At 43.2% G+C, this 18,978-nt stretch overlaps 1 protein-coding gene across 6 annotated transcripts; it reads left to right on the top strand.

Moving 5' to 3' along the window:
• Positions 1 to 43: 43 nt before the first annotated feature.
• LOC115194164 (uncharacterized) lies at positions 44 to 18,154 on the top strand. 6 transcript variants are annotated; one of them, XR_003878307.1, is made up of 7 exons: positions 60 to 464; positions 583 to 674; positions 6,194 to 6,320; positions 6,487 to 6,629; positions 12,440 to 12,575; positions 16,461 to 16,547; positions 16,745 to 18,154. XR_003878307.1 is itself a non-coding variant. In XM_029753616.1 (6 exons), the coding sequence occupies exons 3-6, from the start codon at positions 6,314 to 6,316 to the stop codon at positions 17,321 to 17,323; spliced, it is 816 nt and encodes a 271-aa protein (XP_029609476.1). In that variant the 5' UTR covers positions 44 to 469; positions 583 to 674; positions 6,194 to 6,313; the 3' UTR covers positions 17,324 to 18,154. The 6 variants fall into 6 exon arrangements, 5 of the variants coding, with proteins under 5 accessions (XP_029609476.1, XP_029609475.1, XP_029609474.1 ...); XM_029753616.1 differs by lacking the exon at positions 12,440 to 12,575 and having other exon boundaries at positions 44 to 469; XM_029753615.1 differs by lacking the exon at positions 12,440 to 12,575 and having other exon boundaries at positions 46 to 469; positions 603 to 674.
• Positions 18,155 to 18,978: the final 824 nt, after the last annotated feature.

Below are 18,978 nucleotides of genomic sequence, written 5' to 3'. Positions count from 1 at the left end.
ATTTTGTATTTGCACAACTGATACTTATTGCGTGACCTCGTGATAAAATCTCGTCAATAGCTCCGCCCCAAATAGGAAGTCATGCACAACCATTGTTCAACCATTTGTTTTGCCAGGGAAAAGGTAAACGTGGAGGATACGAGTAGATTTAGATAAAGTCTAAACACTTGCGTTCTAAACAAAGTTAAAGATTTACTAGCAAATGACAATGGAGAATGCTGCCCACCTTCAAAGTCAGCTAACCTCTCTCATGAACGCGGTAATGAGGGCAGCGGTCGTGGAAATAGTCAGACTTGTAGAGGGCAGCGCCGTGGCCCTTCGCGAAGAGTTGTCCAAGAGTAAACGGGAGAACGAAGCACTGAAAGCCGAGAACGAGTCGAATAAAAATAAGATGCAAAATTTGGAAGCAAAACTAGCTGCAGAGCAGCGTTCTGTCGGTTGTCATGTAGCCGAAGCTGGTGGCGGTAAGGTAGTGTGTGTGGATAGTTGAAAGCTTTCTATTATATTGATTTTGTTAACGTTACACGATTTCTTTCCGGGCAAATAAAAATGTCATGGTTTCTGTTTATGGTAATTATATAGATCCATTTTTCCAAACAAAGGAAGATGTTAAGGCTTGTGCAGAGAAGACCCGTGCAAGGCTGCAATCTTTGGAGCCAGCAGGCCAATCCCAGGTTAGTATATTGTATAAGCACAGATGGAACAATGAGCCAGATATTTCACCGGATGTATATTCAATACCAAATCTGGTAAAGAGGAGTTACTGCACACGCGCTTCAGAATAGGCGTTCACAAACGGAAATATGCAAATACAAGCTAGAACGCGCCAATAGGATCTGGCTAGATCGTACTTGGCTCTGCCCCACCCTCCTTGTTTGTTCTGCCAACTATGAATAATTTGTTCCCATTGGAAATGACAGGCTGTGGTCCGTCTTGTTAGTTATAAAACATCTTTGGTATAAGGGCTGTTCCATGGTAACGGACTGATCCTTGGGAAGGCCCTATACCATCAAAGTTCACATTTTTAAATGGTAAGCTTAGGGTTTTGGTATGTGCGCTCTAGCCAACAGCTTGCAGCTACACTGCAGGTTGAGAGCTTGAAGTTCCTTGGTGTACACATCACCAACAAACTATCATGGTCCAAACACACCAAGACAGTCGTGAAGAGGGCACGACAAAGCCTTTTCCCCCTCTGGAAACTGAAAAGATTTGGCATGGGTCCTCAGATCCTCAAAAAGTTATACAGCTGCACCATCGAGAGCATCCTGACTGGGTGCATCACTGTCTGGTATGGCAACTGCTCAGCCTCCGACTGTAAGGCACTACAGAGGGTAGTGCGTACAGCCCAGTACATCATTGGGGCCAAGCTTCCTGCCATCCAGGACCTTTATACAATGCGGTGTCAGAGGAAGGCCCTAAAAAATTTAAAAAGATTCCAGCCACCCTAGTCATAGACTGTTCTCTCTGCTACCCCACGGCAAGCGGTACCGGAGCGCCAAGTCTATGTCCAAAAGGCTTCTTAACAGCTTCTACCCCCAAGCCATAAGGCTCCTGAATAGCTAATCAAATGGTAACCCAGACTATTTGCATTGTCCCTCCTCTTTTACGCTGCTGCTACTCTGTTTATCGATGTATAGTCACTTTAACTCGACTAACCTGTTCTCCCGCACATTGACTCTACCGGTACCCCCTGAATATAGCCTCGCTACTGTTATTTTCCGGCTGCTCTTTAATTATTTGTTATTTTTTACTTATCTATCTTTTACTTAACACTTTTTCTTAACTGCATTGTTGCTTAAGGGCTTCTAAGTAAGCATTTCACTGTAAGGTCTACACCTGTTGTATTCAGCGCATGTCACAAATTAAATGTGATTTATAGCCTACTACATGGTGAGATTGTTATGGACAAAAGTGAGCATTTTTTTTGTCAAACGGCAGCCAATCATTGATCGTCAATGTCACCAGAATAAGACCCACTATTTATTGGAATGCAGCATCAAGCTCATCACTGTGCACTTTCATCACCCTGTGAAGTTCATCATAACTTATGTCATCTGTAGCCTAATAAACTTCATGCTTTCCCGAGTCGTAATGGGAGGACCACACAACATATCATAGTGTTTACTTCGATATGGTTGTTATACACTGCTCAAAAAAATAAAGGGAACACTTAAACAACACAATGTAACTCCAAGTCAATCACACTTCTGTGAAATCAAACTGTCCACTAGGAAGCAACACTGATTGACAATACATTTCACATGCTGTTGTGCAAATGGAATAGACAACAGGTGGAAATTATAGGCAATTAGCAAGACACCCCCAATAAAGGTGTGGTTCTGCAGGTGGGGACCACAGACCACTTCTCAGTTCCTATGCTTCCTGGCTGATGTTTTGGTCACTTTTGAATGCTGGCGGTGCTTTCACTCTTGGTAGCATGAGATGGAGTCTACAACCCACACAAATGGCTCAGGTAGTGCAGCTCATCCAGGATGGCACATCAATGCGAGCTGTGGCAAGAAGGTTTGCTGTGTCTGTCAGCGTAGTGTCCAGAGCATGGAGGCGCTACCAGGAGACAGGCCAGTACATCAGGAGACGTGGAGGAGGCCAACAACCCAGCAGCAGGACCGCTACCTCCGCCTTTGTGCAAGGAGGAGCAGGAGAATCACTGCCAGAGCCCTGCAAAATGACCTCCAGCAGGCCAAAAATGTGCATGTGTCTGCTCAAACGGTCAGAAACAGACTCCATGAGGGTGGTATGAGGGCCCGACGTCCACAGGTGGGGGTTGTGCTTACAGCCCAACACCGTGCAGGACGTTTGGTATTTGCCAGAGAACACCAAGATTGGCAAATTCGCCACTGGCGCCCTGTGCTCTTCACAGATGAAAGCAGGTTCACACTGAGCAAATGTGACAGACGTGACAGTCTGGAGACGCCGTGGAGAACGTTCTGCTGCCTGCAACATCCTCCATTTCAGTCATTTAGCAGACGCTCTTATCCAGAGCGACTCACAGTAGTGAATGCATACATTTCATACATTTTTCCCCCCGTACTGGTCCCCCGTGGGAATCGAACCCACAACCCTGGCGTTGCAAACACCATGCTTTACCAACTGAGCCACACGGGAGACCACCAGCATGACCGGTTTGGCGGTGGGTCAGTCATGGTGTGGGGTGGCATTTCTTTGGGGGGCCGCACAGCCCTCCATGTGCTCGCCAGAGGTAGCCTGACTGCCATTAGGTACCGAGATGAGATCCTCAGACCCCTTGTGAGACCATATGCTGGTGCGGTTGGCCCTGGGTTCCTCCTAATGCAAGACAATGCTAGACCTCATGTGGCTGGAGTGTGTCAGCAGTTCCTGCAAGAGGAAGGCATTGATGCTATGGACTGGCCCGCCCGTTCCCCAGACCTGAATCCAATTGAGCACATCTGGGACATCATGTCTCGCTCCATCCACCAACGCCACGTTGCACCACAGACTGTCCAGGAGTTGGCGGATGCTTTAGTCCAGGTCTGGGAGAAGATCCCTCAGGAGCATGCCCAGGCGTTGTAGGGAGGTCATACAGGCACGTGGAGGCCACACACACTACTGAGCCTCATTTTGACTTGTTTTAAGGACATTACATCAAAGTTGGATCAGCCTGTAGTGTGGTTTTCTACTTTAATTTTGAGTGTGACTCCAAATCCAGACCTCCATGGGTTGATAAATTGGATTTCCATTGATTATTTTTGTGTGATTTTGTCAGCACATTCAACTACGTAAAAAAAAAAAAGTATTTAATAAGATTATTTATTTTATTCAGATCTAGGATGTGTTGTTTAAGTGTTCCCTTTATTTTTTTGAGCAGTATATCAATATTTGCGCATAAAGGCATTTCAACCACCATTTCTCACGTAATTAATTTTACAGACATAAAAAGATCCCACCTTGTTTAGCCTATTTTACTTTTGTCGACATTTTAGAAAGCTAACTCACAAATTAGCTGTTTCCATCAGGCCTGTCGTGACATTTTTGTATCCGCCATGTACTTTACAAACATAAAAAGGTTGGATGGAAACCTGGTTACTGAGACTCAGATTTTTCACTTTAAAATGTACATGTACCAGTCAAAGGTTTGACACTACAGCCTCCTAGCGCTGTGCCACCAGAGATTCTGGGTTCGAGCCCAGGCTCTGTCGCAGCCGGCCGCGACCGGGAGGCCCATGGGGCGGCGCACAATTGGCCCAGCGTCGTCCAGGTTAGGGAGGGTTTGGCCGGCAGGGATATCCTTGTCTCATCGTGCACTAGCGACTCCTATGGCAGGCCGGGCGCAGTGCACGCTGACCAGGTCGCCAGTTGTACGGTGTTTCCTCCGACACATTGGTGCGGCTGGCTTCCGGGTTGGATGTGCGTTGTGTCAGGAAGCAGTGCGGTTGGGTTGTGTTTCGGAGGACGCATGGCTCTCGACCTTTGCCTCTCCCGAGTCCATACGGGAGTTGCAGCGATGAGACAAGACTGTAACTACTACCAATTGGATACCACTAAATTGGGGAGAAAAAAGGGGTAAAAAAAAACAAAACAAGTTTGACACTACTCATTCAAGAGTTTTTATTTTTACTATTTTCAACATTGTAGAATTATAGTGAATACATCAAACTATGAAATAACACATGGAATCATGAGGTAACCAAGAAAGTGTTAAACAAATCAATTTAATTTTAGATTCTTCAAAGTAGCCACCCTTTGCCTTGATGACAGCTTTTCACACGCTTGGCATTCTCACAACCAGCTTCACCTGGAATGCCACATATGCTGAGCACTTGTTGGCTGCTTTTCCTTCACTCTGCGGTCCAACTCATCCCAAACCATCTCATTTGGGTTGAGGTCATCTGATGCAGCACTCCATCACACTCTTTCTTGGTCAAATAGCCCTACACAGCCCGGAGGTGTGTTGGGTCATTGACCTGTTGAAAAACAAATGACTGTCCCACTAAGTGCAAAACAGATGGGATGGTGTATCGCTGCATAATGCTGTGGTAGCCATGCTGGTTAAGTGTGCTTTGAATTCTAAATTAGTTACTGACTGTCACCAGCAAAGCACACCATCACACCACCTCCTCTATGCTTCATGGTTGGGACCACGCATGCGGAGATCCTCGTTACCCGACTCTGCTTTTTACAAAGAAACAGCGGTTGGAACCAAACATTTCAAATTTGGACTCGCCAAACCAAAGGACTGATTTCCACCGGTCTAATGTCCATTGCTCGCGTTTCTTGGTCCAAGCAAGTCTCTTCTTCTTATTGGTGTCCTTTAGTAATGGTTTCTTTGCAGGAATTTTACCATGAAGGCCAGATTCAGAGTCTACTCTGTTGAGATGTCTGTTACTTGAACTCTGAAGCATTTATTTGGGCTGCAAATTCTTGTAACTCTAATGAACTTATCCTCTGCAGCAGAAGTAACTCTGGGTCTTCCTTTTCTGTGGGGGTCGTCATGTGAGCCAGTTTCATCATAGCGCTTGATGGTTTTTGCGACTGCACTTGAAGAAACTTTCAAAGATCTTAACTTTCCGTATTAACTGACCTTCATGTCTTTAAAGTAATGATGGACTGTCGTTTCTCTTTGCTTATTTGAGCTGTTCTTGCCATAATATGGACTTAGCCTTATTTGGTAAAAGACCATCTTCTGTCACCATCCCTACCATGTTACTACACAAATATATATTTTGATTAACTCTTTTTTTAGGTTGCTACATGATTCCGTATGTTGTTTCATAGTTTTAATGTCTTCACTATTATTCTACAATGTAGAAAATAGTAAAAATAAAGAAGAACCCTGGAATGAGTAGGTGTCAACTTTTTAAAGTACCACTTTTAAAATGTACTGAAGATTTTACTAAAACACATTTACTTGAACAGTGCAGATGCACAGTTTGGTAACATAATTATGTTTGTGCTGTTTGTCATCATTCTTTTGCCAAATTTTGCATCTGCACTGTTATTCTTGTGCATATATTTGTATGCTTTATTTAACTCTGCAATCATTTAATTTTTAGTTTGACACATTTTAAAGTGAAATATCTGAGTCTATTATTGTGGAATTGCCTATAATTATATACTAACCTGTATATTCAGATGTGTTCAATGCATGTACTATGTGTTCTGTGCAGTTGTTTCCGAGTGGAAATCATGTGGGATGTCATTGTGTTTGATGCAGGCTACAGCTTTCAATAAAGGGGAAGGCCTAAAAGTTGTTGCCACGGAGAAGGATGGAATAAAAGTACTTCGCATCAAGAAGGAAATAAATGAAGGCACAGAACATGACACACCATGTCCAATGACAGGTGAGTACGACAGTAAATCATCATTGCCCCATAGGTGTTGGAAATATGGATACATCACAACTCTGTTTGAGAATAGTGGATCATTATTTTTCTCCCCTAGACACACAATAAGTTAATTTGAAGAGAAAGTTGTTTTTACTGTAATGGCACCGGTCTCTGTTTGCAGGTGAGCAGCCGTGTCCCAAAGTGGACATGGTGTACGGCAAGGAGTGGAGCCAAAGCCTGTGGCGAGACGGAAAAGAAATAGGAGACCATAGCGACAGAACAGAGGAGAAAGAAACTCCAGGACCGTCAATGACCCAGCATCAGGTCAGTCCCCTTCCCCAAGGTTTTTATCTGAAAGAAGGCCTATGTAATACAAACACACGTGATGTTAACATGGTTGCGATTATCAGGTTGTTTGTGAACTATACACACACACACACACCAAGACGGAACTCACACAGTGCTTCATTCCATGATTTGATTCTATTGAGCCACGTTGTGGTCATAAAATAAAAACGAATCAGACATGACGAAGGATGGGAAAGGAAAGAGAAGTAAAACACAGCAGTCCAACAGTCAAACCAAACAATGCAAACGTTCTTCAAGAAGGAAACTTGTACCAGCTCTTCAAGTGCTTTGTGTCTCCCAAGGTCCTGCAGCATTAGGACATGAACAACAAACTCAAATCCCCTCAAATGACAATGGAGAACATTTAAAAATTTAACTCTTGAAGCTTTTTGAATGTTCAGAAATATCCCTTTGTATCAACATGGACCTCAGACTACCAGGCAGGCTACCAAGTCACTTTACGTGTTTATTTACATACAATTCGTCGTCTTCTTACAGAACGGCGGTCCACTTCAGTGCAGTAAGCTGAATCCATCCACTCCTAACTTCAAAGTCTTCTGTGATCCTGAACGAGACACGTATCTCGACTAATGACTTGAGGGAATTTCTGAATTCTGTTCTCCTTGTCACTGACTGGTCATGACAGATAGATGGCAACGTTAAAGATCCTTGTCTTTACTTACTGGTTGGCCCACGGGACCTCCTATAAAACTGTCTGAGACTTTCGGAATCCCTCTGTCCAATGCTACCTGACTCGTCCGCGACGTTGTGGACAAACTGGCCAAGCTGTCCCCTCTTCAGACGAGCTGGCTCTCATGGTGGGTTTCGGGAAACTGGCCCTTCACCGGAGGTTTGAGAAGGCTGTGGGGGGCCATAGTTGTGTGCCACGTCAGAGTCAAGATCCCCAGTGCACCATACCCCCAACAATGTCAAGGTGAACAGCCCCTCCCTGAGAAGCCCCTCCCCACCATCAACTTCCAAGGGGTCTGCGACCACACTTGCCGCTTCATCAATGTCTTCGTGGGGCTGCCTTGGTCTATGAGCGACTTGAAGGTGCTCAGGCATAGTCCCCTGTAGAAAAGTGCCCTGAAGCACGACCAGTTTAACCAGCACCATGCCAATGCTCTCTTCTACTAATCGAGAGGACCTTCGACATGAGAAAGTGCTGACACATCTTCCTCCAGCCCCTCAAGCTCCACCCAAGCTTCATCCCGAAAGTGCTTGCAATGTGCACTGTGCTGCATAACATCTGCCTCCGGTCCGGGGACGTGCTGGAGCCAGTAAAGGTTGAGGACAGAAACAAGGTGACTGAGGCTCTGAAGGAGTGGCTAGTGTCGAATGAGACCAGCAGAGAGGCGTTGAGGGACAGTTTGGCTTAACAGATCACTACAATGAAATGTATGGCCTCAGTGAATGATGTGCAAGGGACATCTGCACCGGCAAACATGGCGGCAGTGCAAAAAGAATAGGCTTACAACATAGTGGTGCTGGAGATTGATTACTTCAGGAGCCCATAAGCGGTGGTGGAACTGTCACTGCCGACCTTTTACGTTTTTCCTAAAACAATTTAGCAAAGTCACCTCTCCTATTCTAATGCTAATATACAGTTCCATGTATAAGATCCTCCACTTTATTTCAAATTGTTATACTGTACATGGTGAAGTGAAACACGATTGTTTTTTTTTTTGGTATGGTGTGAATGTGGTATTCTAACTATTAACTTGTTTTTTAAAATAATTGTTATTACTGTATGGATAATAAAAGCATCCCCTGTGGTCTGCAGTGCAGCCCTGGATGTGGTATGCATATGTCTTTGATAAAGCCTTCTTCATTGTGTCACTTAAAGGGACATTTTACCTTAGCGGAAAATACATGATAAGTTCATAATGCCAGGAGTATTTCAAACACTAATGCATTGTATACCAGTGATGAAACAGACCAAACCATCCTTGTATTCTTATGTCGTTACTGAATGCTTTAAACTTGTGTGGTGTTCGGGTCTGTGGGACCCATTTTCAATGTTTACTAAAATGAAAAACCTGAGACTCATTGGCCTTGGCTCATTTTCTGTGAACATGTAAAATAACACATTTTCATTGAGTGCACACTGTGTACTCCCCTACACATCTATATTACATACAGTGGGGGGAAAAAGTATTTGATCCCCTGCCGATTTTGTACGTTTGCCCACTGATAAAGTATCAGCCTATAATTTTAATGGTAGGTTTATTTGAACAGTGAGAGACAGAATAACAACAAAAATATCCAGAAAACGCACGTCAAAAATGTTATAAATTGATTTGCATTTTAATGAGGGAAATAAGTATTTGACCCCCTCTCAATCAGAAAGATTTCTGGCTCCCAGGTGTCTTTTATACAGGTAACGAGCTGAGATTAGGAGCACACTCTTAAAGGGAGTGCTCCTAATGCTTGTTACCTATAAAAAAGACACCTGTCCACAGAAGCAATCAATCAGATTCCAAACTCTCCACCATGGCCAAGACCAAAGAGCTCTCCAAGGATGTCAGAGACAAGATTGTAGACCTACACAAGGCTGGAATGGGCTACAAGACCATCGCCAAGCAGTTTGGTGAGAAGGTGACAACATTTGGTGCGATTATTCGCAAATGGAAGAAACACAAAAGAACTGTCAATATCCTTCGGCCTGGGGCTCCATACAAGATCTCACCTCGTGGGGTTGCAATAATCATGAGAACGGTGAGGAATCAGCCCAGAACTACACGGGGGGATCTTGTCAATGATCTCAAGGCAGCTGGGACCATAGTCACCAAGAAAACAATTGGTAACACACTACGCCGTGAAGGACTGAAATCCTGCAGTGCCCGCAAGGTCCCCCTGCTCAAGAATACATATACATGCCCGTCTGAAGTTTGCCAATGAACATCTGAATGACTCAGAGGACAACTGGTGACAAGTGTTGTGGTCAGATGAGACCAAAATGGAGCTCTTTGGCATCAACTCAACTTGCCGTGTTTGGAGGAGGAGGAATGCTGCCTATGACCCCAAGAACACCATCTCCACCGTCAAACATGGAGGTGGAAAGATTATGCTTTGGGGGTGTTTCTGCTAAGGGGACAGGACAACTTCACCGCATCAAAGGGACGATGGACGGGGCCATGTACCGTCAAATCTTGGGTGAGAACATCCTTCCCTCAGCCAGGGCATTGAAAATGGGTCGTGGATGGGTATTCCAGCATGACAATGACCCAAAACACACGGCCAAGGCAACAAAGGAGTGGCTCAAGAAGAAGCACATTTAGGTCCTGGAGTGGCCTAGCCAGTCTCCAGACCTTAATCCCATAGAAAATCTGTGGAGGGAGCTGAAGGTTAGAGTTGCCAAACGTCAGCCTCGAAACCTTAATGACTTGGAGAAGATCTGCAAAGAGGAGTGGGACAAAATCCCTCCTGAGATGTGTGCAAACCTGGTGGCCAACTACAAGAAATGTCTGACCTCAGTACTTGGTGGCAAAACCCTTGTTGGCAATCACAGTCATGTTTTGCAGAGGGGTCAAATACTTATTTCCCCCATTAAAATGCAAATCATTTTTGACACGCGTTTTTTTTCAGGATTTTTTTGTTGTTATTCTGTCTCACTGTTCAAATAAACCTACCATTAAAATTATAGACTGATCATTTCTTTGTAAGTGGGCAAACGTACAAAATCAACAGGGGATCAAATACTTTTTCCCCCTACTGTATGTGGTGTTCGGGTTCACTGGACCAGAGGGTAATAAAAGTGTGTTTGTAGGTGGAAGAAAAAAAAAGGTTTGCGACGTGCCTTCACTCCGTCTTCCTCCTCCCTGCGTGTGCTTTTTCAACAGCACCAAGACCCTATATGTCTCCCTGCCTGTCTCCCGCTTTTCTCGCACTTTGTACCCTTTTGTGGTGTGTGAAAGTACACAATGTCTTGCCTGGAACCTGCACAATGTTATTACAATACATTATTTTGATACGTTGTAAAAAATGCAGTATTTTCCTACACTCTTCCACCAGCCAGGTGCAAATTGGGGGAGGGACACAACAAATAAATAGCTTTGCATGCGTGTCTCCTTACAACGATCATTCAGTATGGCAAAAATAATCTCTGCTCAGAGGGCCTTTAGAAATCATTTTTGCAGAGAGAGAAGCTAGTCTTGAAGGAGTGTCTTCCACTTTGGAAGATTAAGAATTTTCCAAATATGAGGATCATGTCTCTGTCAATTTGGAGTCTGACATGTAGTTGGAAGAGGAGGATGAGATTGACCCGCAGCCAGCCCTAGGACCAGCCTGTCAACGGTCTGCAGGAGGAGAAATATAGATGTCAAAATTGTTTGAAATTGAATGGTCTTCTTGACCAAGGAATGAGCCACCCCGCATGGCTGCCAATGTGATAAGGATGCAACCAGGGCTGACGCGGATGGCGGATACTCATGTGCAGGACATAAAGTCTTCTAATGAACTGTTCATCCCAGACACCATCCAGAAAATCATTCTGGACTGCACTAATTTGGAGGGAAGGTATGCTTTAGGAGAGGGATGGAAGGAGATGGACCAAACTCATTTACATGCATACTTTGGGGTTCTCATCCCTGCTGGTGTTTTCAGATCGAATGGTGAATCCACAGAATCCCTGTGGGATGCTGAAACTGGCAGAGAACTTTTCTGTGCAACAATGTCTCTGGAAAACTTCCACATTATTTCCAGGATTATCTGCTTCTATAACCGAGACACCAGACCAGCTCAGCAGCAGAGAGACAAGCCAGCTGCAATCAAGTCAGTGTGGGACAAGTGGGTGGACAGCCTCCCACTGTTTTACAACCCTTGGCCCAACGTTACTGTTGATGAGCAGGTTACGCCATTTAGGGGCCGCTGCCCCTTCAGGCAGTACATACCGTCTAAACTCGCAAAATATGTAATCAAGATCTGGGCTGCCTGTGTTGCTGCTTCATCATATGCATGGAACTTCTAAGTGTATACGGAAGCCAGATGGCGCCTCTGAGAGGGACCAAGGGATGCAGGTTGTCCTGGACGTGACACAGGGATTCTGTGGCCACAACATCACCTGCGATAACTTTTTTTAAATGTTTTACTTCGCAAGCTGGGACTGGAGCTCCTCAAGAGGAAGCTGACAATGGTAGGAGGGATATGAAAAAACAAGTCAGAGCTCCCACCTCAGCTGTTGAATACACAGAACAGGCCTATCAATTCCTCTGTCTTCACGGCCGACACGTCCCTACTGTCCTACCTGCCAAAGAAAGGCAAAAATGTGGTGCTCTTGAGAACGCTGCATAGGGATGGGAGAATTTGTGCCCAGGAACATCAAACAGAAATCATAATGGATTACAATGCCACAAAAGGAGGGGTGGACAATTTAGACAAGCTGGTGACTGGCTACAGCTGCAATAAGAAGAAACCTACTCTGGCCACTTGTGATATTCTTGGACATCTCAGCATACAACACTTATGTCATGTGGATAGCGTTGAACCCAGATTGGAACAGAGGGAAGCTCCCGGCTCGTTCTCGAGGAGCTGGGCAAGGCATTGGTAAGACCACAAATCCAGAGGAAGCAACATCCCAAGGACCCTAGCTTCTGCAGCCATCGTGAGGAGGATGCTGGTGCGCCATCCGCCCAACCCACGGAATCAACTACTCCAATACCGGAAGTAAGTTTGAGTGATGATGTTGGTGTGTGTGTGTGTGACTCTCCTACCTTGGCCTGCTGTAACTATATATGTGAGTGAGATGTTTAGTAAAATTCCTGAACTAAGTGTTTTCATCATTCTAGATTGCAGCCGGTAGCAACAAGAAGAAGCGCTGTGATGTATGTGGACCCAAGAAGGACAGGAAGACACAGTACACATGCGTCAAGTGCAAGAAATACATTTGCAGCACACATACAGTAAAACTCTGTCCCTCATGTGGTGTGTAGACCGGCCTTAATTTGTGTTCAATGTGGCTCATTTATCATTTCCATAAAAAAATGTATGTAAAATTTGTCCTTCCAATTTGTTCAGTTCAAAGCATTAAACATCGATAGTGATGAAAACCCATGTTTCATTTATTTGTTCAGTATAACCTTGATTTATTCCACCCATGTCTTGATTATAATAGATTTTCTTCCTAGATTTAAAAAAAAAACGAATAGCGCTTTTATTGATAAATGTGATCTAGCAGAGGTAAATGGCAAATATTAAACATTTATGCTGTCTATATTGCTTGTAATTAATATAAGTCAACACTTAAAGTATTTTTACGTAAATTAAGGCTGCATTGTTTTAACCCAATAATGTTGTGGGTCCATCAGACCCAAGAACATTGGGTGAATAACAAAAACATGAACCACCACACAACGGTTAATATGCTACTTGACTTTTTCCATATTATGTTGTTACAGCCTGAATTTAAACTGGATTAAAGATGCAATATGCACAAAACGCTACACCATTTCCTGGTTGCTAAAATTGTAATAGTTCGCCTTATTTCAGTTTGTGACAAAACTAGCAATACAGTGTATTCAGACCTCTTGACTTTTTCCACATTTTTGTTACATTACAGCCTTATTCTAAAATGTATTAAATAGTTTTTTCCTCATCAAGCAATATCCCGTAATGACATAAGTATTCAGACCCATTACTCAGTACTTTGTTGAAGCACCTTTGGCAGCGATTACAGCCTTGAGTCTTCTTGGGTATGACACTACCTGTATTTGGGGAGTCTCTCATTCTTCTCTGCAGGTCCTCTCAAGATCTGTCTGGTTGGATGGGGAGCGTCACTGCACCGCTATTTTCAAGTCTCTCCAGAGATGTTCGATCGGATTCAAGTCCAGGCTCTGGCTGGGGCCACTCAAGGACATTCAGAGACTCCTGCATTGTCTTGGCTGTGTGCTTAGTGTCGTTGTCCTGTTGGAAGGTGAACTTTTGCCCCAGTCTAAAGTCCTGAGCGCTCTGGAGCAGGTTTTCATCAAGAATCTCTCAGTATTCTGCTCCGTTCACCTTTCCCTCGATCCTAACTAGTCTTCCAGTCCCTGCCGCTGAAAAACATTTAAGAATGATGGAGGACACTGTGTTCTTCAATGCTGCAGAAAGTTTTTGGTACCCTTCCCCAGATCTGTGCCTCGACACAATCCTGTCTCGGACCTCTACGGACAATTTCTTCGACCTCATGGTTTAGTTTTTGCTCTGACATGCACTGTCAACTGTGGGACCTTATCTAGACAGGGGTGTGCCTTTCCTAATCATGTCCAATCAATTGAATTTACCACAGGTGGACTCCAATCAAGTTGTAGAAACATCTCAAGGATGATCAATGGAAACCGGATGCACCTGAGTTCAATTTCGAGTCTCATAGCAAAGGGTCTGAATACTTATGTAAATAAGGTATGTTTTTTGTATTTGTAATAAATATGCAATAATGTCTAAACCTGATTTTGCTTTGTCATTATGGGGTATTGTGTGTAGATGGATGAGGAAAAAAATGTAATTTATTCCATTTTAGAATAAGGCTGTCACGTAACCTAATGTGGGAAAAAGTCAAGGGTTCTGAATACTTTCCAAATGCACTGTATATAGTGTACAGAATCATTGTACCATCTAAACCGCTGTGATATTTTCAATAACCAAAAATATTGTATTTTCAGCTGTTTGAAGCTGGTGTACAAAACCGAAAAGTAAAAGACTCAAAAAGGAGATGGGAAGCATAGAAATAGAACACATAACACATCTACAGCTTCTTAGACCTGCTTTCAATGAGTGACAGATCTTCAACTCACATTTCTATTTGAATTTGATCGGGTCGCCTAAAAAGTTATATATTGCAGCTTTAAATAGGGCTTGTTGGTCACTGGCCAACACAATACCCCATAATGTCAAAGTGGAATTGTGTTTTTAGAATATTTTTACAAATGATTAAAAAATGCCTTGTCATTCAACCCGTTTGTTATGGCAAGCCTAAATAAGATCAGGAGTTAACGTTTCCTTAAGTCACATAAGTTGCATGGACTCTGTGTGCAATAATAGTGTTTAACCTGAATTACTAGCCTCATCTCTTTACCCCACACATAATTATCTGTAAGGTCCCTCAGTCGAGCAGTGAATTTCAGACAACGATTCAAGCACAAAGACAAGGTAGATTTTCCAGTGCCTCGCAAAGACGGGCACATATTGGTAGATGGGATAAAATAAAAAAGCAGACAAAGAATATCCCTTTGAGCATGGTGAAGTTATTAATTACATTTTGGATGGTGTATCAATACACCCAGTCACTACAAAGATACAGGTGTCCTTCCTAACTCAGTTGCTGGACAGGAAGGAAACCACTCAGGAATTTCACCATGAGGCCAACGGTGACTTGAAATCTGTTTTAATGGCAGTGATATGAGAAAACTGAGGATGGATCAACAACATTGTAGTTACTCCACAATACTAACCTAAATGACAGTGAAAAGGAAGCCTGTTCAGAATAAAACATATTCCAAAACATGCATCCTGTTTGCAACAAGGCACTAAAGTAATACTGCAAAAAAGGTGGCAAAGCAATTCACTATTTGTCCCGAGTACAAAGTGTTATGTTTGGGGCAAATCCAATACAACACATTACTGAGTACCACTCTCCATATTTTCAAGCATAGTGGTGGCTGCATCATGTTATATGTATGCTTGTAATCCGTTAAGGACTGGGAGTTTTCCAGGATAAAAAATAATCAAAATGGAGCAAAAAATCTTAGAGGAAAACCTTGTTTTCTGCTTTCTACCAGACATTAGGAGATTAATTCACCTTTCAGCAGGACAATAACCTAAAACGAATGGCCAAATCTCTACACTGGAGTTGCTTACTAAGAAGACAGTGAATATTCCTGAGTGGCCGAGTTACAGTTTTGCCTGAAATCTACTTGAACATTTATGGCATGACCTGGAAATGGTTGTCTAGCAATGATCAACAACCAAATTGACCGCTTGAAGAATTTGTATTTTTTTGTGTGTACATTTTACACATTTTCTCCCCAATTTCTTGATGTCCAATTAATAGTTAAAGTCTTGTCCCATTGCTGCAACTCCCGTACGGATTCGGGAGAGGTGAAGGTCGAGAGCCATGCTTCTTGACACACTGCTTGCTTAACCCGGAAGCCAGCCACGCCAATGTGTCGGAGGAAACACTGTACAGCTGGCAACCGAAGTCTGTGTGCATGCCCCCAGCCCACCACAAGGAGTCACTAGAGCGCGATGGGACAAGGACATCCCAGCCAGCCAAACCCTCCCCTAACCCGGACGACGCTGGGCCAATTGTGCGCCGCCTCATGGGTCTCCCGCTCGCGGCCGGCTGTGACACAGCCCGTGATCGAACCGGATCTGTAGTGACGCCTCTAGCACTGCGACGCAGTGCCTTAGACTGCTGCGCGACTTGGAAAGCTTGAATAATTTTTTTAAAGAATAATGGGCAAATGTTGCACAATCCAGGTGTGGAAAGCTCTTAGAGACTTACCCAGAAAGACTCACAGCTGTAAATGCAGCCAAAGGTGCTTCTACAAAGTATTGACTCAGGGGTGTGAATACTTATGTAAATTTGATTTCTGTATTTAATTTTCAATAAATTTGTAACAATTTCTAAAAACATGTTTTCACGGCGTAATAGGATATTGTGTGTAGAGGGGTGAGAAAAAAAGATTGAATCCATTTTGAATTAAGGCTGTAACACAACAAAATGTGGAATAAGTCTATGGGTATGAATACGTTCTGAAGGCACTGTATATTATTTTGACAACTGATCATTTTGATTATTTAGTTAATTATCATTATTTGGACTTTTCACAGAAAAGGAGAATTGTACATTATGCGGATGATTGGATTGAAGAGGACTGGATTAAAGAGGAGGGCGTACCAGTGGAAACCAATGAAAGTGTAAGTGTTTGCCGAGTAACCATATTTAGTGTTGGTGAAATGAATGTTAAGGTCACTTAGTAGCACAACATTTACAGTCAAAACCAAAATAATGTTATTTTACAATTGAAACCTTGTTTATAATAAACAAATCATTGTTTATAATAAACAAATCGTTGTTTATAATAAACAAATCATTGTTTTCCATGTTTTTGCAGATTGATACTTCAGTCATCCCATTCATGGCGGACAGTGATTTGTCAGAGTATGGAGACGGACTGTCCACACTTTGCAGCCAAGCGAATTACATGGATGCCATGACAGAGAGCTTGAAAGGCAGATTAGGGTCTGTTAGGGATAAACAAACCACACGATTAAAAACTGGATTGTTGGGGAATACCAATGCCAAGAAGAAACAGAGAATAATTGAACTAGGCTGGATGGACTTCAATGAAAAGGGGCAAGAGTTCAAGCAAGTCAGGACAGTAAACGGTGGCGGTACAAGACACCTCTATGTTGACAAAAAGAAATCTGTTGAGGAAATCAAAGTAATGGCAGAGGAAATGTTTTTCCCAAATGGACTTTCAAAGAAAAACACCCAACTGGAGGACTATCGCAGAGAAATCAGATGGAGGTACTCTCAAGTAAACAATTCAAGCACTGTGGAAGAACTTTATGAGGAAACCAAAGTGGGATGTCTACGACTCTATCTTTGCACAAAGGCACACAATGTCCGAGATTTTGGGGTTGTAGTCGGTGCCGCCTCCGCCTATACCCAGAGTACGCGCTGCGCGTAGGGCCCCGCCTATACACAGTACACGTTGCGCTTAGAGCCCCGCGGCCCCTAGAGGGCTCCCCACGCAGGGACTTTAGGAACTCAGTCGGGGTTTCAACTTACTGTTGGGAGTTAAAACAGCAGAATACATATGGTTGCAATTCCAAATGTGGTTGTGCATCAGCAGTTTTCTTTTCGTGTCTGTCACTGACAGTCACTCAATTAGCCCATGTCAACTAAAATGTTATAGATTGCTAGGTAACTTAGTCTGGCCAGCTTGTAGTAATCATGGCTGAATTACATGGAGGGGGGGCCCTCCAGCCAAATTATTTGATCAAATTTGGTCTTTACTACTATAGCCCATAGAAACACGTTGAATAATACATTCATAAATGGCAAAAAAAATTGTCAAAAATAAATCATAAGGTTTTGTAGTGTCTTTCCGATGTCTAGGAGATATAAGAAAGCTCAGGAAATATTTTAGTTTTTTGGACACATTTTAACCCCTTATTCTTGTTGGCGCAACTACCTCCGTTCATTTGTATGGTTTACCTTCAGACGAGTCCCGAGACACTTGTGTTGGTCGTAGAGCAAAATGGAGAACACCATCGATTGGTCTGACAATCAGGGCTGTAGCTCTGCCACATTCCAGATATCTATAGTTTAAACTGACGGATTTTGATGGGGATATCTTTATCACGTTAGATAGATTGCATCAAATAGACTCAACAGCCTAATTCTTGAGGACACAATTACCATATATTTTTGACTCATTAGATTATAATGTATATACAATAATCTGGCGTGGAAATGTTTACTCAATGTATTAAAACTGTGACTTGTTTTGTTTGTACCAATGATCTCAAATGTCATTTTTTGCTGATGTGGAATTTTTTTTAGGATCCTTTCTTTAGTTAGGCGGCAGGTAGCCTAGTGGTTAGAGCGTTGGGCCGGTAACCGAAAGTTTGCTGGATCGAATCCCCGAGCTGACGAAGTAAAAATCTGTCGTTCTACCCCTGAGCAAGGCAGTTAACCCACTGTTCCCCGGGCGCAGAAGACGTGGAATGTCGATTAAGGGATTGGGTTAACCCTTGTGCTTTGCTGAAAAAAATGACGTCCATTGTGATATGGGTCAGATTGACCAGCACAGTTTAAACACTCAAGACAGTCAAAGAATCAAGTAAAAACATGACAACTTTATTTAGTCTTCCGAGACCTTTCAGAAAGAAGAAATACAATACCAAAACTCTTTATTTAATAACTATTTGTTAAACATATTTCACAAACAAGTATTTGTTTCCCCAAGTAGGCATTTTATTTTATATTTCCCAGTAACGGTAACACTTAGGTGTCATTTGACCCCGTTGTTCAAAAGTATCCCTTCAGTCTTTCTCTCCGCATGTTGAACACAATGTACGCGTGTGCTTTCTGCAGCTGTATTTATTGCATTCTACACAAGTGGTGCTGGTTTTACTGTCTTGGCGAGGGAGGCAGAGCAAATCCTGTAGGCCCTGGAACAATTTTGATTACATTGGAAGCTGACAGTCTACCTTGACTTTGTTATGGTGACGGTGACCATTCCATATTACCATCTTTAGACTTCCATGTCTTCTCTGGATGCTGGTTGTTGCATGCTCTCTCTCTCTCATCTGATGGAGGAGATGGTATGGCAGAGTC

This window comes from Salmo trutta, chromosome 5, assembly GCF_901001165.1.
Source record: "Salmo trutta chromosome 5, fSalTru1.1, whole genome shotgun sequence".
NCBI lineage: Eukaryota > Metazoa > Chordata > Actinopteri > Salmoniformes > Salmonidae > Salmo > Salmo trutta.
This window is presented reverse-complemented; position numbering and strand designations above follow the sequence as displayed.